Source organism: Dromiciops gliroides, chromosome 6 (assembly GCF_019393635.1).
Source record: "Dromiciops gliroides isolate mDroGli1 chromosome 6, mDroGli1.pri, whole genome shotgun sequence".
Lineage (NCBI taxonomy): Eukaryota > Metazoa > Chordata > Mammalia > Microbiotheria > Microbiotheriidae > Dromiciops > Dromiciops gliroides.
Window position 1 is genome coordinate 188,087,507 of NC_057866.1, and position 27,785 is coordinate 188,115,291.

At 39.1% G+C, this 27,785-nt stretch overlaps 1 protein-coding gene across 3 annotated transcripts in view; it reads left to right on the forward strand.

Annotated features, from left to right (window-relative positions):
* The window catches only part of PALLD (palladin, cytoskeletal associated protein), a 536,515-nt gene that overhangs the window by 269,021 nt on the left and 239,709 nt on the right, over positions 1-27,785 (forward strand). For all 3 annotated transcript variants that reach the window (XM_043971007.1, XM_043971008.1, XM_043971009.1), the window contains exon 10: positions 506-848. In XM_043971007.1, coding sequence (XP_043826942.1) covers positions 506-848 — 343 coding nt within the window. The remainder of the gene's footprint in view (positions 1-505; positions 849-27,785) is intronic.

A 27,785-nucleotide genomic window follows, 5' to 3' on the forward strand; every position in this document is an offset into this window, starting at 1 on the left:
TGATTTGGGGGAGTCGGGGCAATGAGGGTTAAGTGACTTGCCCAGGGTCACACAGTTAACAAGTGTCAAGTGTCTGAGGCTGGATTTGAACTCAGGTCCTCCTGAATCCAGGGCCAGTGCTTTATCCACTGCACCACCTAGCTGCCCCTATTAGTTGATTATTTAGTGTATTCAGCACTTATCAAATTCTCTTTTCAGCCTTTGTTAGCAACTTCTGCATCTTCTATTGCTGCTAAATAATCAATAGCTGCTTTCCCCTTACAAAGACATAATCTGAAATCCCATGCTCAGTGGTCATTTGAAGCAAATATGGAATTTAGCAAAGTCCTCCTGAAGAAATATCCAACTGTTGATGTCTAGACATCATGCAGGAGCTCTGTAGTCACTTGTTTGCACTCGATGTATGTTAAAAAAAAATCTTATAGAGTGTGAAAAGAATTTCTTAGACTTGTAGTGTCTTATTTCTTCCCTTTCTTTTTTTTTCTTCCCTCCATCCTTCCCTCAGCCAATATGGAAAACTGTGGCCATGACTCCATAAGACAGTCCAACAGTGATGATTTCCAGCATGATCCACTTCCCCCTCCACCTCTGGAGATCAGTTCCTTTGAGATGACTCCAGAGAAACCTCCAGAGAGCCAGCCGGTGACCCACCCTGAGCTCGGACCGGGCATGGCAGGCCTTCAACTGCAACTCAACTCTGCCAGGAGAGAAACCAATGGCATGCATCTGAGCCATGGAGTAAACGGACTGATTAATGGCAAAGCGAACAGTAATAAATCTGCCCCAAAGCCAGCTGTCCTGCTTTCACCCACAAAAGAGCCACCTCCGCTACTCGCCAAACCAAAACTGTGAGTGTTTTCTGCATGGTTTTATAATATCCTCCTCATTTCTAAATTCTCTACCTGGTCAGAGCTAAAACTGCCTGGAACCAATTATATGGTGAATGAACCGCTTGGCCAGAACAGTCTCTTCCCTGGCCCTAGAGCCAATGAGTCTTTCCACAGCTTCTCCCCATCTGCTATGGGGCAGAAGGTCTGGGACAGTTCAAACAACAACAAAAAATACCTGATAGAGAGGAATGTAAATGGGAGGCTTAAAACTCTAGGGCATTATTCTGCCTTTTTGCCTGAAAAGACCGGAAGGGGTGATCATTCCTTCTGCAGAATCAGTGAAATGTGCGTGCTAGGATACAGGCTAAGCTGTAGGTGTGGCCTAGTGTCTTTGTCTGTAGGCACAAGTGTGATCCATGGAGTAAAGAAGATTTTGAACTTTCCCATGTTTTTTTAAATTATACATTCTATGCAAATAAGGAACTGGGAGGAGTCCTATATACTCTACCAAAGAATGAGGGACAGAGTGGAACTTAATCATTGGGATTAGAAAACTGTCTTCTAAATCTGAGTATCAGCTAGAGAATGAAAGGAGGACTTAGAAATACAACATGGCCCTGGATCTTGGACAGGAGTAAAGGGCCTGTCCAAGGGCCGGGCAAACATGGCGGTAGCCCAAGGCATGAGGTGTTAGAAGGGTCCCAAACATGTTACATATTTTCACAATGTATCTTTTCTTATCTTTTTGGATGGGACCTGTGATTTCATCTTTCTAGGTAGGTCCATTTAAAATTTCCTCTACCCAAACAATTCACCACCTTCTCTGCAACTTAGAGTTTTAGAGCATTTCCTAGAGACACTGGTTGGTAGGTAGGTAGGTTGGTTGGTCGGTCGGTCGGTTGATTGGTTGGTCAGTTGGTCGGTCGGTCAGTCGGTTGGTTGGTTGGTTGGTCGGTCGGTCGGTCAGTTGGTCGGTCGGTCAGTTGGTCGGTCAATCGGTCGGTTTGTTGGTTGTCTTCCTTCATTCTCAAAGAGGACCAAAATGGTATCACTGTGTTAGAGTCAAGTTACAATGTGTCCAACTATGGCCAGTCAGACCATTAAGAGCTTGGCAGGCTCTACCCCAGGTCAGGCACAAACAATCCATGTGAACATTTGGGGTAGAGATGCCTCTAAATGTGTACATCTCAAGGTTAAGTGACTTGCCTAGAGTCTCTCAGCTCATATGTTGCTTTGAACCCAGGCTTTCTCTTATCTCTGTGGCATGTTCTCTATCCATCATGCAATCCTTCCTCTAAAGAAATGCTATATCTTAGGGAGATAAATACTCAGTTTGGTCATAGATCATAGATTTAGAATTGGAAGCAATCTTAAAGGCCATCTAATCCCAACTCCCTCATTCATTTGAAGATGGAGAAATTGAATTTCAGTCCCAGTCGAATGACTTCACCACAGTCACATAGGTAGTTAGTGTCAGAGGGTTTGAACCTCGGTTTTCTGACTCCAGAGCTAGGACTCTTTCCACCCTACCTCCAGGATGCCAACAGCCTTAAAGCAGTCTCAGGTCCAGCTCTAGTCATGTTTTTCCTGATATCTAGGGGAAGAGAACAAGCAAGCATTTTTTCAGCACGTACAAATAGTATATATAGCTCCTTCACAAGTGAATGGCTCTGACTTAGGAATTCCTTGAACTGAGTCTTTCCCAAATGCCACCTTCACTTTTAATTTCCGTTATTTTCTTAGGATGATAAACTTTGTATGAGCTGTTTCCATTGGCACCACTCGACCAAGAGCTATTATAAATGAAGGCATTCTAAGGCCAGAGAAACGGAGAAATAAATGAAGGAACAAGGTCACAGTAAATCTTCCATCATAGCATAGCAACCTCGATTGCTAATCTGATGTAGGTCAGTGGAAAGAATCAGATTCCTTCAGGACGTGTATGTACTGGATGAGCTCACATTTTCATGAGAGTGACCCATTGAATGCTCCCAGCTCTCCACCCCATGAAAGTTAGAAAACCACACTCTTGTTGGTTTTATTTCGGTTTTGTTTTGGTCTTCATTTTTTCTTCCCCTTTATATTCCACACCCCAGCCTATCACTGGACTCTAGCACCAATTGTTTCTTAAAAATACAATAGAGGGGCAGCTAGGTGGTGCAGTGGATAGAGCACCAGCCCTGGAGTCAGGAATACCTGAGTTCAAATCTGGCCTCAGACACTTAACACTTACTAGCTGTGTGACCCTGGGCAAGTCACTTAACCCCAATTGCCTCACTAAAAAAAAAAAAAAAAAAGAATACAATAGAGTTCAGAAGTTACGTGCCATGGGGGAGTGATTCATCAAACTGGTCCAACTGTATACAAATCAGTGCTCTGAACACCTTCCTTTTATTATAAATAGGTAGACAGTTACAAAATAAAATGTAGGGATCCAGAAGAGGAGCATACATAATGATTACAACAATGTAAAAAAAAAGATCAATGAAAGGAGGCTGAACTCTTGAGTAATTGAAAAAGCAATGGGGGCAGCTAGGTGGCGCAGTGGATAGAGCAACGGCCCTGGAGTCAGGAGGACCTGAGTTCAAATCCGGCCTCAGACTCTTAACACTTACTAGCTGTGTGACCCTGGGCAAGTCACTTAACCCCCAATTGCCTCACTAAAAAAAAAGAAAAGAAAAGAAAAAGCAACAATGGTCCCAGAGAACAAAAATAGAAACATAACTTCTCCCTCTCAGGAGGGAAACTAGGGTTACATGGGCAGATAACTACATATATTGTCAAAGAAGGTCACTGCAATTGTTTGTTTTTGCTCAATTTTTTTTCTTCTACAAAGAAGGGTTCAAACTGGGATTGGGATAGAGATATATTTAGAAATGACTAATATGAAAACAAAGGGCTTCAGCAAAATACATTTTAAAATAAAATAAGTTGCTTTTCAAGCCAAGGACATGTAGTTTCCAAAAGCTAACCATCTTCTTCTTAATACATATTCACCCTTCAATGAGAATTCAGATTAAAGAGCTGTTGGTCATACTGTTGTATAGTAGAGGTTTGCCAAGAACTTGGGTTGTACTAGTCAAAATTTGGAGACTAACTAGTGGATGACTTTTTATACTTCTGTAAATACTTTTCAGTGTTGAATATCCAAAATAATCTTATGTAAAGAGATTAAGGGGATATGATGTCCATGGGAGGGTGAATTTTAAAAGGGACTGAGGGGCAGCTAGGTGGCACAGTGGATAAAGAACTGCCCTGGATTCAGGAGGACCTGAGTTCAAATCTTGACAATTACTAGCTATGTGACCCTGGGCAAGTCACTTAACCCTCATTGCCCTGGGGAAAAAAAGGGGGGACTGATCTTTCATTAATTCTGGACCTGGAGCTGGAAGGGACATCAGAGGCCAGCTACTCCAGCCCCCTCATTTTACAGTTAAAGTCACTAAGGCCCAGATGGGTAAAATGACCTGTTTAATTGACATAGGTAAAGTGGCAGAGGAAGAAATTGACCACAGATCTCTAATTCCAGAGCTGATATATTTTCTGCTTTGCCACATTAAGAAGAGACTTTGCACACAGTGGGGCTGGCCCCGGAATAAAGTTTCTTTCAGGCTCATGTTTCAAATATATATTTTACATTATTTTCTGAGGGAAGTTCTGATCTGGCATAGAAAGAAAGGTTAATGCATTTTAATGAGTCAACCTTGCCTGTGCTTTCGATTAAGTGAAATATGTCTTCCTTAGTGGTTGTTTTAAATTGAATATAAATCACAGGAGCACAAACATTGGAAGCTGTTAACAGGCATTAACTGTCCCTCTTATCTTCAGAGTTCAAAAATGCCTTGGCTTTGAGTTCTGATTGTGGGGATGTTCATGTGGATGGGATTTCTTTCTTCTGAGTGTTTCATTTTATTTTATTTTATTTTTGCTATGTCTATGAAAAGCAGACAAAACAATTTTGTGGTTATTAAGAGAGAAGGATGAGTGGCTTAGACGCAAGTTTCTAGAATGACATCATGAGTTGCTTACGACCTAGATTTTGAACATGCACTCAGGTATAGATAAAAAATGAAACTTAAATTTCCAAAGTAGCTATTAACGTTTTTATATGAAAATTCAGAAAGAGAAAAAAAAGTCTTCTCTAGGGCCTGAACAGAATTTCTAAATGGTATCATTAACCCCATAAAGCCCAGGCATTGGAGAAATGACTCCTCTGGAATGTGCTTCTATGTTCAGTATTTCCCTTCAAATTCTCATTCATTTGTAGGCTTAGCAACTGTCACTTCTTCATTTTCATTTTTCAAAAGAATTATTATTTGAATAATTCAAAAGAATTTCAGGGTTTTTTTAGCTATGATAATTTGGGGTCTAAGATCTCTTAGATATTTTATCAGAGCTGGTAGCAACATCCTTAAGAAAGATTCTATCTTTTGAAAAATTCTATCTATGGGTAGGAGAAATACAACTGAAATATATCTGCAAAATAGGCTTGTATCACCAACATCTGAATGGTCAGTAATAACTTTGGGTGATTCATTGCTAATTCAGCTGTTTACACAAAGCGTGTCATTTGAAGAATACATGGGGGGGAAAACCACGGGATTGAGTTTTTGTCGTTTTAGAATTTTCCTTTGTTTTCTCAAGTGAGGAAGAATGGCTCCTCCAACTGTTCTTTCCTTAATGACGCTGTTGCTGTTTTCTCTCTTCTTCAATAAGATCAGCACCTCACTTTACAGGGCACCTACAGCCCTTCACCTCTGAGGATCATACCAATAGTAGCAATGAAGAGAAGAGATAAGTGGGGTTAGAATTATTTTTCCTAAAAAAATACAAGAATTAAAGGAATTGATCAAGAAACCTGGAATCGATATCCCTGAAAATGGTCACGCCTCTCAAAAAAAAAAGAGCACATTAAATACTTTTTTTCTCAGTTTTCTCATAATGCAACTTTTTTTTTTTTTTAGTGAGGCAATTGGGGTTAAGTGACTTGCCCAGGGTCACACAGCTAGTAAGTATTAAGTGTCTGAGGCCGGATTTGAACTCAGGTACTCCTGACTCCAGGGCCAGTGCTCTATCCACTGCACCACCTAGCTGCCCCCATAATGCAACTTTTAAAAATAGACCTATGATTCCCTAGTGTAGGAAGTTCCTAGTATGGAAGTCAACACATTTTCTGCAAATGTATAGTCTTAGTTTCCTGGGGCACTGAGACATTGAGGAATTTGCCCAGAGTCACATAACCTGTATGAGTCAGGATTAAATCTCAAACCCCAGCCTTCCCCACTCTATGAATAGCTCTCTGTGCACTATGAAATAATATTTGAAAAACACTTAGTGAAGTACCCGGCCCATAACAGGTACTTTATGTCAGGAAATTAAGAAATAAGGAAAAAACTAAAGAAGAGGGCAGAATCATGTGTTCTTAAACTATCTTCCTGACTCATTCTTTTTTTTTTTTTTAGTGAGGCAATTGGGGTTAAGTGACTTGCCCAGGGTCACACAACTAGTTAAGTATTAAGTGTCTGAGGCCGGATTTGAACTCAGGTCCTCCTGACTCTAGGGACGGTGCTCTATCCACCGTGTCATTTAGCTGCCCCTGACTCATTCTTAACTAGCAGATATATGGAGCTAATGGATTGGCCCCAATTGCAGACATGCAGCTGTGAGTATCATACATGTTACATGAGTTTCTTAGCAAGCTGTCATGCAGAAAGTCAGTTTCAGTTATTTAATCACTCAGTGTCTTTTCACTTGGCCTCATCCCTGGAGGTGTGAATTAAATGTGATGAAATATCGGCCATTGCACAAATGCTAGCTAGCGACCCTAACCTGGGATTTCTGGAATACTAGCCACCTGCAATAGGACCACGGATTAGAGTTACACGCAGCACTCAAGGAAATATATGTATTAGCATTATTTATCTTAGCCAGTGTCAACAGCCCAGCCCTATACACCTTCCATCACAACTTGCCTTCTTTTGCATAACTGTGACTTTCTTGGATCATAATGTAAATTTATAAAGCATTGTAGTTGGTAATATACTAACTAATCTTCCTAATATTTCCATGTTTGGGTATCAGGCATTGCACATGGCCAATGAATCAGACCCAGAATCGAATAGGAGGACTGCATTTGGAGAAGTTAACGATTTCAAGCTACTCCCTGGTGCAAAGACCCATCTTTTCAGCACAAGTGTTCTCCCAATAGGGCTCTTTGTAATACTATCAATTCCAAGGAATTAAGGTTGAACCAAAGGGCAATAGAGAGAGGCATTGTGGGTACAAACAGGCTCCAGTCCATTTCCAGTGACAACCTACACTAAAGAAATGGCATGAGGAAATGCATAATTAGGAAATTAGGTCTATCAGTTATGTAGGGATCATGGATGAACAACCTCAGCATTCTGTCACTACCATCAAAACATTAAAAAAGACCTAGAAATGACCTCTAGGACATTGAATGAATCCTCTCTGAGGATCTATGTAAGAACATGGACAAGAATCACTCATCCTGAGGGGGGAAAATTGGATGGGCTGGGATCTACTTCAACCTAAGGAATGTATCCATTTATGACACCTACTAGGAGTATTGAAGTATCTATGTATAAATTATATATATATAAATATATTATATATAAATTATAATTATAATATATAATTATATATAAATTATATATATTATATATATATATATAAATTATATATATATAGGAAGCAGCTAGGTCATGCAGTGGATAAAGCACCAGCCCTGGATTCAGGAGAACCTGAGTTCAAATCCGGCTTCAGACACTTGACACTTACTAGCTGTGTGACCCTGGGCAAGTCATTTAACCCCCATTGCCCCACCAAAAAAAAAAAAAGATATATATAAAATGATAAGTAATAAAGGTCTTAATGTAGCAGCAAGCAAGAACATCCACTTGACTTTTTCCTCCTACTAAATGATAGCTTTGGAGAGCAGAAATATGAACAGGAGCTTCAGGATTAAGATAGTAGGCAAAAATCAAATAATACAGGCATAATGAAATGTGGCCAGGATAGAGGCCTTATTTTTCAAGTTCACAATGTGAAAAAGCAAAATCCTGGTATATTGAAGAGAATACAGGGTGTGATATCTGAAGGTGAAGGTTGTGATATCTGAAGGGTAGCTCTGCTCCACTACCCCCTATCTACTCTGTCCTCTAGTGGCACTGGTCTGCTGAGGTGCTTCCTCTCCTGATTCTAAGCATTTTCACTGATCATCCCCAGTCCAGGAAATGCTCTCTTTCCTTATCTCTATGTCCTGCCTTCTCTGGATCCTCTACCTAAAACTCCACCTTCTACAATACCTCTTTCCCAATTCTGATTATTTCCAATTTATTCCATCTATGACTTTATATGTAAATACATGCTGAACCCTCACCCCACCACACACATACACACAATTAATCTGTGAGCTCCTTGAGAAACTGAAAGCATAGACTGTCTTAAATTTCTTCATATCCCCAGTACTTAGCACAGTGACTGCTACATAGCAGGCACTTAATAGATGTTTATTGACTGGCTGACTGACTACTTCCTGTGTGAATTTCGGTAAATCACTTCAACTCACTGGATCTCAATTTCCTTATCTATTTAGTGAGATGGTTTAGGTTAGGTTGGTGGTTCTCCCCAAGTTTCCTGAAGTATGCCAAGAATCATAGAATTTATACTTGCATAAGTATACCTGAGTCTCCTGTAGTGTGCTATGGTGTGTTCTCTCTTTCTCTGTGTGTGTGTGTGTGTGTGTGTGTGTGTGTGTGTATGTCTCTGTCTCTCTCTGTCTATATCTCTCTCTCTCTCTGTGTCTCTCTCTGTCTCTGTCACACACACACAAATGGTGGGGCTGGCTGGAATCATGATAATTATCCTAAAGTAGATTAAATTTACCAAATAGGCATATGCCTTTAACAAATTACGAAATAGAAAGGGGTGTTTTTTGGTTCTCATTTCTTCTTTTCTTGGGTGGGTGGGTGATAGGATGCAAAAAATGGGAGAGAAGAGAAAGCAGGAAATAAAGAGCAGTGTAGAGTCCGTCCTTGTACTCCCAGGAGCATGACTGATTGCAGATTAAAAAACGCTTATTCATCTCTTGACTGCCAATAATGTATACAATACCATAAAAGGGAAAGAAGCCTACACAGGGCATGCCCTGGAGTGTGTGAGACTTGTCCTGAAATGCATAAATGTCCACACGTGTAAATCAGCAGCTAAGAGAGGTATGAGTGTAATCCCCTCTCTACTTCCCTCTTTTCATTTCCTGTCTTCTCAAACTCCAGGAGAAAAATGTTCCCATTTTTCCTGAACTTGAGAATGAAGGGCAGGCCCTTCAAGGGTGGCAAAGTCTGTCTAATCCCCGACTCTCCCTTTCAGTGTCCTCTGTCTCCTCCCTCTGTGTGGTGTTTTCACTCAGATTGTCAACAAGGAATCATCGTCTGATAAACTCATTCACACTCAAGTGTTAGAAGGCTTCATGTTTATTCCCATTTGTGTTTGCACTTTAAAACCTCACAGAGAAAAATGTTTGGGTCAAATCAAGAATGCCTCAAAATAAGTCTACAACTTTTGACATTAATGGAACAGACTTTTTTTTTAATGGTGCTGGGAGGGAAGGGTGGGGGTGCAGGGGGAGTGACTGGATTTTTTTAATGACATGCAAGCTTTAAATGGAGACAGATTTGTGATTTCATTCATGTGGGAGACTCCAGATAAGGAAGCTCCCTCCACCAGTACAGATGGTAATTCTTCAGTAACTCGGAGACATAGAGAATTTCTTGGGAGTCTGTGAGGTTAAGTGACTTGCTTGTAGTGACCCACGTAGCCTTTTTGAGAGACGGAAGGAGAATTTGGGCCTTCCTTACTCCAAGAATGGCCCTGTGCCTTCGATATCACCTGCCTCCCCTAACATGCTAAAAGGGCTTTCACTCCAGCTACAAGCTCTATCTCTGTTAATGCAAGAAAATTGGTGACCAGGTAGTAAATGTCTGTTTCTTTCTGATTCTTAGTAGAGTGTGGGGTTCTATACAATAAATAAGTATTCCTCAGAGTCAGGAGGGGCACTGTAGAGTAGAAATAGAGCTGGCCTGCAGTCTGGAATATCTACATTCAAGGGCCCACCTCGGTCTGACATATATTGGCTGTGTGACCCTGAGCAAGTAGCTCAGTGCCCTAGACAACTCTCTGTTCAAACCATGAAATCCTAAGATGAGTGAAGAAAAAGAAAAAAAAACTCAGTACAAAGGAGTCTGGGATCTGCATTTAATTGAATAACCAGTTGGCTGCAGGAAATTACACTACCTAGAAGAAATAAGTCCTAATGAGAAAGTAAAAATGTAAGTTGTTTTGGGTTTTTTTAATAGAAGATAAGCCTGTTAATGGCAGGCACTGGTTGTGTCATATAATCTGGTGTGTGTGTGTGTGTGTGTGTGTGTGTGTGTGTGTGTGTGTGTGTGTTGAGGTTTATGAGGTAAGAGATATTATTTGCCTATAATTTACCAAAACTATATTGTGCTTGCCACCCTTGAAATATCCTTCACCCACAGTACTAGCAATGGAAAGGAGAAGAGAAGAGAGGAGAGGGGAAGAGAGGGGGAGAGAAAAGGAGAGGAGTAGTGGAGAAGAGAGGAAAGGAGAAGAGAACAGGAGAGGAAAGGGAAAGAGAAGAGAGGGGAAGAGAAAAGGAGGAGAGGAGAAAAGAGGGGATGGGAAGAGAAGAGGAGAGGAGAAGAGAGGAAAGGGGAAGAGAATAGGAGAGGGAAAGAAAGAGGGGAAGAGAAGAGGAGAAGACAGGAGAGGAGAAAGGAGGATAAGAAAGGAGAGAAGAGAGGGGATGGGAAGAGGAGAGGAGAGGAGAACAGAGGAAAGGGGAAGAGAATAGGAGAGGAGAGGGAAAAGAGAGGGGAAGAGAAGAGAGAAGAGGAAAAGAGGGGATGGGAAGAGAAGAGGAGAGGGGAAAAGAAGAGGAAAAAAGAAGAGAAGAGAGGGGAAGAGAAGAGGAAAAGAGAGGAGAGGAGAAGAAAGGAGAAGAGAAAGGGAGAGAAGGAAAAAGGAAACAAGCATTTATTGCATACCTACTACGCGCCAGGCACCATACTAAGTGCTTTTGAAATATTATCTCATTTGATCCTCACAATAACCCAGTGAGGTTGATACTATCATCATCCCAATTTTACAGAAAACTGAGGCAGACAAAGTTTAAGTGATTTGTCCAGGGTCACCTAACTAGTAAGTATACGTAGGATCATAGATTTGGAAAAGACAATAGAAGTCATCTAGTCCAAACCCCTCATTTTACAAATAAGGCTACTGAAGCCCAGAGACATGAAGTGTCTTGCCCAAGGTCTCATAGGTAGTAAACAGCAGAGAAAGATTTGAACTCAGGTCCTCTAATTCCAAATCCAGCACTTTCAACATAGTGCTTGACTCAGATCAGAGGATAAGCAATGGGAGGCCAACAGAAAAGGGGAGATGGAAGCCGTTATTTTCTCTGCTCGCTGCTAAGGGTACCCCTGCCAGCTCTGGCTAGCCTTTTACCTAGAAGCAAACCCTAGCTCTTCCATGTTAGGTCTTCCTGAACCTCCTGCCTGGCCCCAGCCCCTAGCTCTGAACTTCCCACTTTACAATACTTCCATTACTCACATCCTTTCCGTCAGAAACTGAATGGACACTGGTAATTAGCCTATAGTCCCCGAGGGTGTGCATGCTTTGGAGAAGCTGATGTAAGCTGTGCAGTTTGGGGACCCTTTCAAATACCTCCCTCATTTCTCTTTCATTCCCACTTTGTCAGCATGGGAAAGATGAGACAGTTTTTCTTTTCTGCAGATGGTCCAAATCTCCTGTATATCCCCATGTTGTCAGTTGGCTCTGATACAATCAAACGACCAGTTCAAGGTGTGTGTACTAGACATGTTAACACCCCCATTCATTGCCAGCATTTCTGATGGAGGGCTGAAAGCTTCTGTGTTACTCCCTCCCTATCCTGTTTATGTTGGATGGTTCCTCAAAATCCCATTTAGAGCTTATTCTCCATCGCTGGGTACACATAACTTGAAAGTCTTAATACTTAGCAAAAGGACATTTTTTTTCCATCCTCCTCCTCCCATACTTCCTTGCTTAGAGTTCAAGATCTTGTCAGTGCCTCCATGGTTTTAACATTTGAACCCCAAGTCCTGATGCTTTTCCTGTTTGGTAGAACCTAGTAGATTTTCTTTTAAAAACAAAGAAACAAGACACAAAGAAGACCTTTGAACCCACTAGGGAGAAGATAGCAAAGGTTATGAAGCAGCTTTATGTCATTGTCTCTTTAGAGAAAATTCTGCGATGGTCATTAGGACATTTTTAAGAGAAAGCAAAGCATAGGGGGCAGCTAGGTGGCACAGTGGATAGAGCACCGGCTCTGGAATCAGGAGGATCTGAGTTCAAATCTGGCCTCAGACACTTAACACTTAGCTGTGTGACCCTGGGCAAGTCACTTAACCCCAATTGCCTCACCAAAAACAAACAAACAAAAAATTTTTTAAAAAGAGAAAGCATTTTCCCACATTAGTTTTTTTCATTTAAAATAAAGCATTATATACCTTTGAATATTTTTAAATGTAGAAAATTCACCATTATCTATATAGCAACTGAGGACTATTCCTTATACATGGGACCCCAGAAAAGCCACCAAATATTGAAGATATTCTGTGAGTCTGCTACACTTAAAAAAAAAAAAGGCAAAAGCCAGAGTGGACAAGCCCCTACCAATGTATTTACTTTTACTAGACAACCAAAGAACAGAATTAGTTTAGAACAAAGACATTTATCAAATAAAATAGCAATTCAAGTAGCAATAAAACATTGTTCTACAAATCTAGGAGTATTCTGCCTCAGATACTCACACCATAAATGGGAAAGGTTGACTCACATCGGGTTTATGTAGAAAAGTATACCCATTTTGTCAGAGCATACATGTGAAGATATAACTCACATCTAGGCGACCTCATTTATGGATGAGAAAATTGAGGCTCATAGAGAAAAAGCAACTTTGCCAAGGGTTCACAGAGGCAATAAGTAATAAAGATAGGATGTGAATCCAACCTTCAATGACATTGAATTCAGTGCTTTTTTTCCCATTATACCACAGAGACTTTTAATTATAAAGGGAAGAACCATTCTACTTTTATCTACCATTAAAGGGTGTGACCCTCTACCTTGGTTCAATAATTTTCAGTATGAAACAACTATCGTTTTAGCTAATGTGTAAAGTAATTAACAGCAGTGGCACTGGGGACTAAAGGGAAAATGGGATTGAAAATAGATTCAATGGTATTTAATAGCAAAAAAGAAAAAGAAAGGAAAGGACATGGAAACAGACAAGATAATTTTGTTACTGTCTTGTTAAAGTTAATATATACTTTTTTTTAAATGGTAAAGAATGGTTTCACAATTTCATGTACTATTTTTTTGTTGTTTTTCTGGATCATAAATTAAGAACTGGAAGGGACCTGTCAGTGTATTTGAACATTTGTGTTTATTAATGGTTGGTAAGTTTCATTAAAAAGGGAAACAAACAAAAAAAAGGAAACAAAAATTCTAACATCTCTCATGAAAAAACACATTCACACAATGAATCTTTTGAAGCCAGACCATACAATAATAATGACAGTGTGGTAAGAAAGAAGGAAATTGATTACGTTGAAGAGATATAGGAAGATTTAGATGAACTGATACAGAATGAAATTAATAGAACCAGAAGAATAATTTTATATTTTAACATTAATACAATATTAAAAAATGAATATTTTTGGAGATTTTTTTTAATTGTTGAAGAACAAAATGAGAAAAACTAGAATAGCAATTTAGATAATCATAACAATATTCTAAAGATAACCAATTCTGGAAGCTCTATCTGTAATCAATACAATGGGGGCAGCTAGGTGGCGCAGTGGATAGAGCATCGGCCCTGCATTCAGGAGGACCTGAGTTCAAATCCGGCCTCAGACACTTGACACTTACTAGCTGTGTGACCCTGGGCAAGTCACTTAACCCCAATTGCCTCACCAAAAAAAAAAAAAAAGAATAAAATAAAAAATATAATCAATACAATGACTCTGTGATTTCAGAATACCAAAGATGAAATATAGTATCTACCTCCTCATAGAGAAGTAATAGATTTAGGGTACAGAAGTTTGTTTATATATATATATATATATATATATATATATATATATATATATATATATATATATATATATATATATATATATACACACACACATATACACACACATACACACACACGTTCATATATACCCAATGAGGAAACTTGTTTGGCTTAACTATGCATATATGTTACTAAGAATTTGTTTTCCTTTTCTCCTTTTTTCAATGGGTAGGTGATAAAAAGGAGAAAAAATAAATTTCCATTAGTTAGTTTTTTTTAATAGAGAGAGGAGTGCTACAGATGTGGAGTGTTGTGTGTGCCTTCAAATGAGGCCACTGTGTTGTTAGTTTTGCCAACTTGCTTTACTTGGTACAAACGACCCTGCTCATGGAGTGGGACAATCTGTAAATGTTGGAAATGTAAAAACAAAACATACCAATTAAAACTTTTTAAAAACACACACACATACATACACAATCAAAGGTCTTATTCTGAGGAGAATGTGGCTATGTGGATAGAGGCCCTTGATAAAGATTGCGATAGTGTCTTTAACATGTTGGTAATGGATCCTTTTGAAAATAACCTCTCCCTGAAATTCAGAGTCCAATAAATGTACTTCTCAGGAGGACCTGAGTTCAAATCCAACCTCAGACACTTCATACTTACTAGCTGTGTGACCCTGGGCAAGTCACTTAACCCTCATTGCCCTAAAAAAAAAAAAAAAAAAATGAAAGAAAGAAATGTAACTTGAAATGCCTGCTATAGATAGATATGGTGCCCAACCACAAAAACCCATCTCATATAACTAGCACCAAAAAAAAAAAGAAAATGCATGAAAACAGCTTATTTTTAAATTTCGTTATATAGTTTAATTCAATTTTATTGTACTTTTAGCTTCTAATCCTCTCCCTCCAATTTCTACCTCCTTAATAAATGTTTAAAAGTCTAACTCTTGCTAAAACTTATAATTTATTGGTGAACACTCATTAGATATTTTAGACAGACTAGCTAGAATTTTAGCCCCTTACATACACTAAGCTGTGTCTCAGTCTGTATCCTAATCAATTCATCAAATCCTGTTGATTATTTGTAACCTTTTTTTGTTTTAGTTCTTTTGTCTCTTGGCATTAGAGATGTCCTGTAAGTAGTAGGAAATTTAGGACTCAGAGAAAAAAAAGGTTGAGGGCAGTGATGAGGGGGCGGGGAGGGGAGGGAGAAGTGAGTCATCAGCATGGAAGTGATACTTGAAGTGCTCTGGTACCATACTAGTCATCAAGGGGAATCAGGAAGGATGCTAACCCCTCCTCTTAGGCCAGGGAATCATGGGAGTAGAAGTGACCACAGTTGAAGAGAGTTTCAAGGAAAGTAGCATCTTCAGAGGAAAGTAATTAAGATGAAAAAGTCAAAGGAGAGTTTGAATCTAGTGGTTAATAGATGAAGTATCACATGTGGGTGTGTGGGTGTGTATGTATATGTGTGCATGTACTTAATGTTATGAGTTCTCTGATGAGAAGACCAGTGAGGGGAGAGTAGATGACCAAAGACTTCAATCTTGAGTTTTGAGCCAGAGTATGGAAAGAGAAATAGCAGTTAGAAAAGTGGAAGAAGCAGAAGGATAAGGTGGAGTCACAGGAGCAAAGGCAGAATACCAAAAAGTGAATGGCACATAATACCACATACTTGGGAGATCAAGGAGTATGAGTTTTCCAAAAAGTTTATATTTGAAGAATATTCCTAACACCTCCATCTTTGTTGAGAGGCAGCATGACACACAGAAAGAACATCAGGTCTGCACCCAAAGGACCCAGATTTGAATCCTGATTACCACTTCTTTACAATCTATGTGATGTTGGAAAAGTTGCTTTACCTCTCTGTGCCTCATCACCATCATCTATAAAAATGAGGGCATTAGGGGCAGCTAGGTGGCTCAGTGGATAAAGCACCGGCCCTGGATTCAAGTGGACCGGAGTTCAAATCCAGCCTCAGACACTTGACACTTACTATCTGTGTGACCTTGGGCAAGTCACTTAACCCCCATTGCCCCGCCAAAAAAAAAAAAAATTAGGGCATTAGACTAAATGGCCTCTAAGCTCTGAGTGGCTCTAAATGGCTTCCAACACTGAGTCTTGATTTGTCCTATGTTCTATGGTTTCTACAGGTAGTAATATAAGATCATTTTGACATCAGAATTCTACAAACAAACATGGATTCATCCATGGGAGTATTTCCTCAACCAGTATAGGCTACAGCTCCTCTGTGTTTCAGTGAATTGCCATAGCCAAAAATAATTCATCAGCTGACATGCTGATGGTGAGAGAGATGCCCTTGATGATTCCCCCCCCCCAAACTTAGTCTGACCTCCAACCAACATCCACAAAATCAATTACTGGGATTGTACTCAAAGTTTTCAGTGTTTTGTAGGGCATGATAAGGCCTCACGCTATTACCTTCAATTACCAACCCTGTATTACTGTCATATAATGATCAGAATGGAACTTTAGTGGTGAAGAGTCGTGGTTTGGGACTAATGAAAGGACAATAATACTGGATTGGAGGACAGACTAGTGTGAATTTGCTTTGAAGCTTAATTTAGCCAAATAGACTCCATGTCTAACTAAAATGAGTCAGAGGAGGAGTCATTATGCAAATTGATTCATGATCTGATGACTTAGAGCCAATAACTGCACTAATTAGATTTGAATTTCCTCAGCCGGGTTTATTGAATTGTTTAGGTCTCAGTTCCTTGATGTGTGTATGCGTGTGTGGTTTCACTTCCAGATCTATTCTGTGTTCAGGACTATTCCAAAAAAGGAATTTCTTCAGGACTGCAATAACTTAAGTCATTCCCTTCAGTCTGACCTTTAACAGTTACTTGTTGGCAAAGTGGATCTGCTTCTACTGTGACCTTTAGATCCTTAATTGAATGGTTTATAACACTGAGATGCAAAAGTTTAACCACACCATCCTTTTTTTCTGCTTCATTAAATTCATGCATTCAAGAGATCTTTTTTGAATTCCTATTACATATAAAGCCATTTGCTAGACTCTGCAGGGTCTAGCAAAGATGAAAAATGAGCAAAAACTGCTCCTGCCCTCAAGGAGCATATGTTTATGGATCAAAATCAAGGGGGGAAGAAGTGCATTTAATTCCTGGAAGAATGTTCCATAACTGAGGTCTAAGCAAAATGCCATTTGTGGGAAATAGGGAAGGTTCTCATGAGAAGAAAAGGATTTTATCCACTTCAGCAGAACAGAGATGAGATGGCAGTTGAGCTAGGCATGGAGAGAGAGGTATAATTTCAACAAGTCTCTACTTAGATTGAGGCACACAGCAAAAAGAAAAGTCAGGGGATTTGGCCAAAGTCCACAAATGGTTTTACTGGATACCCATTTAGTGTCAAGGTACTGGTGATATCAAAACAAAAATTAAATAGTCCCTACTCTCTAGGAGCTTCTGTTCCTCTAAGAGGCAAGGATAAAAAAAATGTACCTAGGTAAATATAATACAAAACACATAATGGATTAAAAGAAGAGATATGAGAAGACACTTCCACACCAACCCTTTGCAGAGGTGAGAGGTCCATAAGTGTGCTCACATTCTCATGCTTTTCCAATCTATGGATCAGTTAAATTATCAGTTAAACTGATTTTCCCTCTTTTTCTTTTTTAGTCTTAAAAAATGCTATTTGTTATATGGGATGACTCTCTGGGAGGGTGAAAGGGAGAAATTATTGTGATATAAATTTAAAAAATAGGGGGCAGCTAGGTGGCGCAGTGGATAAAGCACCAGCCCTGGATTCAGGAGGACCTGAGTTCAAATCTGACCTGAGACACTTGACACTTACTAGCTGTGTGATCCTGGGCAAGTCACCTAACCCTCATTGCTCTACACAAAAACAAAAAAATAGATCAATAAAAACTTATTTAAAATACAAAATGCCTGGAGGCATTGTGTGAGAATGTTGTGTTGAGTACAAAACTAGTAGCTGTGTATTGTGAAGGGAAGTCATATGAACTGAGGCTGCAAAGATAAGTTGGAACAAGAACATGGAGGGCCTTTGTGGTTGGACTGAGGACTTTGTATTTTGCTCTAGAGGGAGACTGAAAGTTTACAAGCAGGAGAATGGAGCCTAGATTGGAACAGAAGGGAATAGAGCTAGGAAAACTAATTAGTAAGAATTAAAATGCCCAAGTATTGAGGATCTTAACTAGGGCATTAGCCATGGGAATAGAAAGAAGAGGACAGATATGAAAGATGTTATGGAAGTAGAATCAATAGGGTTTGACAACTATTTGGATAAAAGAGAAGGGGGGAAAGTCAAGGATGATTCAGAGGTTACAGACATGGAAAACTGGGAAGATGCTGGTTCCCTCAACAAGAAATAACAGTGTTTGAAGGAGGGGAGCAGTTAGGGGAGAAGATAATAAATTGTATTGGAACAAATTGAGTTTAAGAAGCCAGCAAGACATCCAAGTGGAGATATTTAGGATGCTGTTGGATATTCAAGCCTAGAGTTCAGGAGAGAGATTAGAGCTAGATAGATAAAATTGGGAATCATCAGGGTAGAGATAAAGGAGCCCACAGAGGGTGAATGATGTCAACAATGGAAAGATAAGAGAGAGAGAGAGAAGAGAAAAGAGCTCAACACAGAGCTTTTGGGTAAAACAAGGCCTTAGAAGGTAAAATAGATGATAATCCAGCAAAGAAGATTAGTAAAGAGCAATCATGTTCACAGAACAAGAAGTAAAGTTTGGTTGATCTATAGTGCAGAGTGTATACGTGGTGGAAGGGGTTATGGAAGATAAGGTTGGAAGGAACCAAAACATGAAGATTTAACAACCCAAATAAGAAGTTTGGAATTAATTACATGGGCAATGGAAATGTTTCTGAGCTGAGGAAAGAGGGGAAGAATGCAGTTACATAACCAGAGCAATTCTTTAGTAAGATGATTCTGACAAAGACGAGTAAAATCGATTCAATAGGGAAGAGCCTGGAATGAGCCAAACAAGAGTCGCTATGAACTATGGTAGTGTCATTGAAGAGGGAAAGAAGCAGATGGATCAGAAAGAGATTGAGGAGATAATATCAATTAGATTTAGGGGGAAATGTTTTTCAATTAGATTGTATTTATTCCAAAGGTCACCTGGTTAGATGTGGAGCATGAAGGAGAGGGAAGAGGCAAAGATCACTCCAAGGTTTAGGTCTGGACTGAGTGGAAGTACAGAAATAGGAAAGTCAAAGGGAAGAATTGCTCTGGGAAAGAACATGTGCAGTCTGGAATTTATTCCATTTAATACGCCACCAGACCACCAGTGGAGATGTCAGACAGAAATCTGTAACTGAGGTTTCTGACAGATGATTTGGAGGTGAAGATATAGAAAAGAAAATCACCAAGGGGTAATAAGGTACCAGTGCTTACTTCTGAGCCAGGGAGGAGATGACCTAGAGTTTCTTCTTGGAGAGAGTTTAAAGGGAAATAATAAAGGAAGGGAGTTTAGAGGAAAGTGGGGTTTTAGTTAAGATATGAAAATAAAAGGAAAGCTCAAATTTAAGGTCTAAGGGACTTTGTGAACAATAGAGTGGGATCTCACTTGGCTGGATGGAAGGGGAGAGCTGTGAACAGTAGAAAGGAGAACTGAGTTGATGACCGATGAGAATTCTGGCATTGTATGGTTAATGAGGACCCTAACATGGGCTATTTGATCCCTGGCCAAAGTTTGAGGTAATCAGGAGTTGGATGCTGAGTGAGCTGCTTCTGGGGCAGCTCAAATTTCCTTTTACAAAGAGGTAATCCACTCTTGGATTCAATTATGCTTCAGTCCTCTCACCTGACTTATGGTCACTCTCCTCATAGGCAAATGACCTTTCAAGATAAGGTTTATTGAGCAGGTCTGTCCTTTATAAAAGAATATTCTGAAGATATTGTTCTCAATTAATGAGCCCCTAATTCATGTTTAGTGAATTTCCCTGAGTGTCTCTGGCTTTTACTACTAAGACATTTATTCCTGTCTGCTGCTGGCTCAAATAGCTTAATTTGCCAGCTTTTTTTTTCACCATTGATTTGTTTTTCTTTCCTGTGCATTTGCAAGTTTTTCATTCAAACTAATACATCACCTGATGGTGAGAACATTAGTAACTGGGAGGTTTATTTTGGTTGGTTTCTATTACATATTTGAAAAGCAGTTCCTCAAAAAAAAAAATCTAAGAATGAATGTTTCCTTACTTCAGAAAAGGTGTGATACACAAGCCTCATGGATCAGGCTGGATTCTATGCAGCTTTTAAGAAAACCTATTCCATATGTGGCAAGGGCTTAAGTATTTTACTTAACTTTTAGAATGGTACACATGTTGAATTATGTGGATAAAATATATTTCTTTTCATGAAGCAAGGTAGCTTCATAAATTATATTGAGTTGAGCCTATAGTAGAAACTGCTTCCTCCTTCTAAAGGAGACTGAAATTAATTGCAGAACCACATACTTGGACAAAGTAGCCACGATTGACTCATGTCACTTGACCTTGTGATGGAAAAGATTCACTACTGGGACAATAGTGACATAATGTACATGGAGGATAGTAATTTTGGAGTTGGAAGGGGCCTTGGGAGTCATCTAATCTAGTCCTCTCATTTTATACACAGGGAAACTGAGACCCAGAGAGGATAAATTACTTATCCAAGGTCATACAAGTGATAGATTCAGGATTCAAACCCAATTCCTCTGACTCTAAATTCCTCTGCTCTTTGCACTCAGCTGGACTGCCCTGGGTGGAAAAATTTAATTTAAAATGTAATTAAATCAGGGGCAGCTAGGTGGTACAGTGGATAAAGCACCAGCCCTAGATTCAGGAGGACTTGAGTTCAAATCCTTTCTTACACACTTGACACTAAGTAACTGTGTGATCCTGGGCAAGTCATTTAACCCTCATTGCCAACCCCCCCCCAAAAAAAATTGATTATAGACTTTAACTAAAGGACAATCCCAGTCATATATGTGTGTGTATGTGTGTGTGTGTGTGTGTGTGTGTGTGTGTGTGTGTGTGTGTGTGTGTGTGTGTGTATTGGTTACATCTACATTCCCACTCTGTTTCTGTAACTCCTATACTTGCATGTGGTTACTCTTCACTTCTGCTATTTCTCTTCAACTATATTGTATATATAGTATTCTTTAAGTGTATTTCTTTTTCTGACTCAAATAATGTATGTTCCAGCAGTAGGTGGCTTTCTCTCAATATTTTTGAGATACCCCAGCTGTTGATTCCTCCAGATAGGAAGCTTGTCTAACCATGTAAAGGCTAACATGCTCTCACAATATTATGACTTCATCAGATATGTCAAGAACCAAGCTCAAGGAGGTGCAGAGATCTAGGGTTCTTGACTCTCGTGGGATCTTATAAATAGGTCAGACATGGGTAATTATATGCCTCAGCTACAATTTCAAACTTGCTGCTCTCTTAGTAATTGCCATCAAATGTGAAGGTTGTGAAAGATTTCTGGAAAGACCACAAATATTTTTCTGTTCCTTATTTCTTTCTGTTGGTGAAATATTTCATATGCCATCTGGTTCCATAGATGTAGCATTATGTGTGATAATGGTTATTGCAAGAAAAACTAAAACCATAAAAGGTGGCCTGAGAGTACAGTTCATTATGTGGTTTAATGGGGGAAAAAAAGAAACATGACCTTTTCTTTCCTAAAGTTCTGTTGCCTTGTTTCTGGAATGTCCTTTCTGGTTGGGATAGTTCAGCTGCTTCTGTTAAGTTCAATCTCCTCCTGAGGACACCTTTTCCAGTCTGTCACTTTCATCTCCTTTATCTTAACTCTTCTCTTCAGTTGGTATCATTAATTTCCAAAATTAATGTCCATGTCCATTTTCATTTTATCAAACAGCAACTTAGCAAGTATAGGACAGGATTAAACATGTTGCAAAAGATGAACTAACTTTCTAGGTGTAAAGAACAAGCTTTAAATTACTGCTATTGCATTCGATGTCTTTACTTGGAACTGTGTGTCCTCTGACTGAGTAGTAAAAGTAAAGTCATTGGTGGGGGCTCATTACCTATGGTTTGGAGAGGATTTTGACTCACAAAATACCTAAAACCCAGGGCATCTTTCTGGGGCGGATCTGGGGTTATATAGACTGAAAACAAGTTTCATTTCATGTCTGTTATGATTATTCCGCTTCTAAAGAGCAAAATTACATTTGCCTACCTGTCACCACTACAGTTTCTTTAGTTTCCTGATGTTGAACAGATGCCACTCTAGAGAGACATATTCAAAGCTGTTTTATTAAGCAGGAATAACCCAAAAGACATTTCTAAATGCAATTGATGGCTCCTGGAAGACCTATCACTTTAAAAAGATGATTCAACCTGGGGGTAATAGTTCTACTACCACCTTGTTGGGTCAGAAGAACAAAATTTATTATTTACTTTGCATCGTAACCGAAGACTAAAAGCTGTGTTTAGACAATAATATTATGTCTTGAAGTCCAAAGATTCTAGAAAATAGTAGAAACAGAATTCAAAACTAAAAACAAAGCAAGAAATTCCCATTTGACATACCATTTTCATTAATATAATTATTCTCACTTAATTCCTAGGCTCTAGAACTAGAAGGGAATTAGAGATGTCATTGTATCACTTCCTCATTTTACAGAACAGGAAACTGAGGTCCTCAGAGTTTATAGAGACTTACCTAAGGTCAGATAGTAAGTATCAGAAGTGAGATTTGAACCAGGGTTTCCTTACTGGTCCATGCTCTCACCACTATACCACATGGTTTTCCCTTGACCAAGATCAAGCAGACAAAAGCTGAAATGCAAACCTAGGGCTTTTGACTTGAAGTCAGAGCCCTTTCCTCTGTACCATACATACAAGTATACCACACATACTTGTACATTCCACATGCTAGTAAAACAGAGTAAGAGATGGGAGGATGCCATCTACCAAGTGCTATATTTTACAGTTAACTGCTCTGCTTTTATTTGGTGGCCTGGCATTGCATTTTTTTCTTTTTTTTTTTTTAGTGAGGCAATTGGGGTTAAGTGACTTGCCCAAGGTCACACAGCTAGTAAGTGTTAAGTGTCTGAGGCCGGATTTGAACTCAGGTACTCCTGACTCCAGGGCCGGTGCTCTATCCACTGCGCCACCTAGCTTCCGCGTGGCATTGCATTTAATTGATCTTTCTCCAGATCTTCTGGTATGAGCCATTATGGTTTAGGATTCTTAAGCTGACATGAGCATAGGTGAATAAATATTCAGTACCCTACTCTTGTCATCCCAGGCCAAAGTAGAAATCTAGTTGGAGTTTGACTGAGGGGAAAAGAGAAATCCATTCCATTATGAACTGATTCCTCCCCCAAAAGTTTCAGAGGCTCTAGAATTCACAGGGAAGCTTAGAGCAGGGGAAACCAAAGGTTTGGATTTCCTCTATGGCAAGCCCTAAAGGTTGCTGGGCTGAAATAGTCTGACATCCTACTGAGGACTTGGATTTCTAGAGCAGACATGAAGCTACCTTAATTTCAAAGTCAAAGAAGAAACATCAGCCCATCCATCCAGATGATAAATATCAGAATCCATAACACTGTTCTGGGAGTTGGGAGAACACTGTGGGGGGCAAAATAGTCATTTGGCTATTTATATTCTACTCTGTTAAACAGATTGTCAGATACACATATAAATAAGCAAACACTACAAATCAGGGCTTGAATATTGTTTTATTGATTGTTTAGACTTAAGTAGGGCAGCTAGGTGGTACAGTATATGCAGTGTCAGGCCTAGATTCAGAAAAACTCATCTTCCTGAGTTTAATCTGACCTTAGACATTAGCTGTGTGACTCTGGGCAAGCCACTTCACCCTATTTACCTCAGTTTCCTCATCTGTAAAATGAGCTGGAGAAGGAAATGGCAAACCACTACAGTATCTCTGCCAAGAAAACATCAAACATGGTCACAAAGAGTCAGACACAACTAAAAATGACTCAATAACAACAACAAAGACTTAAGTAAGTGATGGAGAAAATGTAAATAATGCAGATTAAACTTAATAGTGTGTTGGACATACTTTTCAGAGAGCCAGTTGTTATACATTTACCAACTCACCCCTGGATGGAAGGGACCTTAGAGATGGTCCATCAATCAGCATTCTTTGAATAAGCACTTACTACTTACTTGCCAGACCCTGTGCTAATCACAGTAATAATACCTAACATTTATAGAGAGTTTACTATGCGACATTATGCTAAGCACTTTACAATTATTATCACATTTAACCCTTACCATAACTCTGCAAGGTAGGTACTATTATTCCCATTTATAGATAAGGAAACTGAAGCCCTGAGAGGTAAAGTCACATAACTAGTAAGATACAGAGGCAGGTGACCTGACTATATAAATCCAGGACTCTAACCATGCAGCCTCTTAAACATATTCTAATCTCATCCCAGAACATGAGATCTTGCTTTAAAAGGAACATGAGGAACAACATTGTTAGGGAGATCAGTTGATACAACTAACCTAGGGCATAGATATAGGTATAGATACAGATATGCTAGCTGTTATCATTATTCTTCTTATTAACACAAGGTCTGACACATAGTAAGTGCTTACTCAAAGTGTGTTGACTAACTGATTATCTCTAAAGTCCTTCTATCCAGGGATGTGCTGGTAAATATTTAACAACTGGATCTCTGAAAAATATAACTAACACCTTGATAAGTTTAAGCTGCATTATTAATATTTTCTCCATCACTTTCTTAAGTCTAGACAATCAACAAAACAATATTCAAGCCCTGATTTGTAGTGTTTCCTCTTCCCCACTCCCCAACCCCCATAGGTAGCAATAGGGGTTAAGTGACTTGCCCAGAGTCACACAGCTAGTGTCAGAGGTCAGATGTGAACTCAGGTTCTCCTGACTCAAGGGCCAGTGCTCTGTTTACTGGACCATCTAGCTGTCCCTTGTGTTTGCTCAGTTTTGAAGAAAAAAAAATATTCACACTGAAAATTTAACAATCAGCTCTCAGGTTGGAGCTGGTTCTAGCACACTCCTGCTCCCACTTTCTCTGGGTTTTCATAGCACTGATCACTTTTCCTCTTGCCTGTCTGACTGCTGTTTCTGTCTTTTTTGTGTGTAAAGTGAAGTTCTGACTGTATCATTTCCTACTTCTCACCTCTCAAACAAATCTACCCAATAGACTCCAGGGGCTCCTTATTATATCAGTCAGCAAGCATTTATTAGAGCTCTGACTGTGAGAATACTGATACCTTGTTCCTGGGTTGTGTTCCTTCTCCCCAGAAGTGGCAATGGTTGCTATCTACCAAGAAGACTTTTTTTTCATTCCAAGCCCTTTGTTGTGTTTCTCAAAACTAATTTTGGGGGGTGTTAAGGCAATCAGGGTTAAGTGACTTAAGCAGAGTCACACAGCTATTAACTGTCAAGTGTCTTGAGACCTAATTTGAACTCAGGTCCTCCTAACTCAGGGCCAGTGCTCTATCCAATGTGACACCTAGTTTCCCCAAAATTAACTTCTATAAATGATTATTTGAGAGCTTAAGTGTCAGAAAAGGGGCAATAATGCTTCTGAGAGCAAAGTAAGGATATAAGTTACAAAGGAATAATAGTTTAGACATATCATTGATCTAAGGTATCAGTATGGAATGCTATGATAAGTCATTGTTAATATTGGGTAGGAAAGAGAAAACATAAGAGGCTGACCTTAAAAATTCTGGGTTTTAATGTCAAGTCTGACATTGCCAAGTTATCCTGTCTAGGAGTTCAATTATATAGCTCACAAATTATTAAAAAAATGGATTGGACCTTACAAAATATCTAGTTCAACTCCATCCAATTTAAATTTTTATTTATTTTTAATTTATGTAATAAGACAAGCATTTCTATAACAGTATAATTTTAAATTGTTTTAATTTTTATTTATTTATTTAGAATTTTTCCTGTTACATGTAAAAACAAATTTTCACATTGATTTTTTTAAAACTTTGTGTTCCAAATTCTCTTCCTCCCTCCTTCCACACCCTTCCTTAAGAACTCAAGCAATTCAATATAAGTTATACATTTGCAGTCATGCAAAACATTTCAACATTAGAAATAACAAAAAAACTATACTTCAATCTGTATTCAGATACCATCAGTTCTTTCTCTGTAGATGTATTGCATTTTTCATAAGTCCTTCTGATAGCATCGTGCTCATCATTTCTTACAGGACAATAGTGTTCCATCCTAATCTCATCCCACAATTCCCCAATTGATTGGTATCACCCCAATTTCAAATTCAACTTTTTTTTTAAATCTCAACCTAATAGTGGTATCGCTAGGTTGAAGAATCTGCATGGGTTTTATAGTCCTTGGACCATAGTTCAAAATTGCTTTACAGAATGTTTGAATCAGTTTATAACTTTAGAGTATATGTATAACTAAGTTGTCTCATTTTCCCCATATCTCCCATAATGTTTATCATTTTCCTCTGCTGTCCTATTATCCAATCCAATAGGTGTGAGGTAGTATCCAGAATTATTTTGACTTGAATCTCTCCAATCAATAGTGAGTTAGAGCATTTTTTCCATATGGCTATAGGTGACTTTAATTATTTCATATGAAAAATTCATGTCTTTTGATTATCTATCAATTGGGGAATGGCTCTGTTTTTAACAAATTTGACTCAGATCTCTCTGTGTTTGAGAACTGAGATCTATCAGACAAACTTGTTTTAAATCTTTTTTTTTCAGTTACTATTGCTAACTGTGTTACCCTCCATCCTATTCCTGCCCCTTGATACTTACTCCATTTTCTCTCTTCTTTCACCTTATCCCTCCTCAAAAGTATTTTGCTTCTTACTGCCCCCTCCCCCAATCTTCCCTCCCCTTCCCCTCCCACTTTCCTGCAGGGCAAGATATATTACTATACCCACTTGAGTGTGTATGTTATTCCTTCTTTGAGTCTTTGAGTCAATTCTGATGAGAGTAAGGCTCATTCATTCCCCTGCTCCTCCCCCATCTTTCCCTCCACTCCATAAGCTTTTTCTTGTTTCTTTTATGTAAGATACTTTGCCCCATTCCATCTCTCCCTTTTCCTTTCTCCCAGTGCATTCCTCTCACCCCTTAATTTTATTTTAAAGATGTCATCATGGAGAAGCCAGGTTACACAGTGGACAAAGCACCAGTCCTGGACCCAGAAAGACCCGAGCCCAAATCTAGACTCAGACATGACATCTACCAGCCTCACTACCCTGAGCAAGCCACCCATCCCTGAGTGCCCCACAAAAAAAAAAGATAAATAAAAAATAAATGCTTTACAGATATCATCCATTCAAATTCAATTCACACCTGAGTCCTCTGTCTAAATATATTCCATTCAGCTGCCCTAATAATGAGAACGTTCTTATGAGTTAGAAGTACCATCTTTCCATGTAGGAATGTAAACAGTTTAACCATTTAATGTCCCTCATGATTTTTTTCCTATTTACCTTTTTATGCTTCTCTAGGGGCTAGTATTTGAAAGTAAAATTTTCTATTCAGTTCAGGTCTTTTCATCACAAATGCCTGAAAGTCCTCTTTTTCATTAAAGTCCCATTTTTTCCCCATAAGATTATACTCAGTTTTGCTGGGTAGGTAATTCTTGGTTGTAATCCCTATTCCTTTGCCCTCCAGAATATCATATTCCATGCCCTCTAATCCTTTAATGTAGAAACTGCTAGATCTTGTGTTATCCTGACTGTGGCTCCATAGTACTTGAATTGTTTCTATCTGGCTGCTTGAAATACTTTCTCCTTGACCTGGG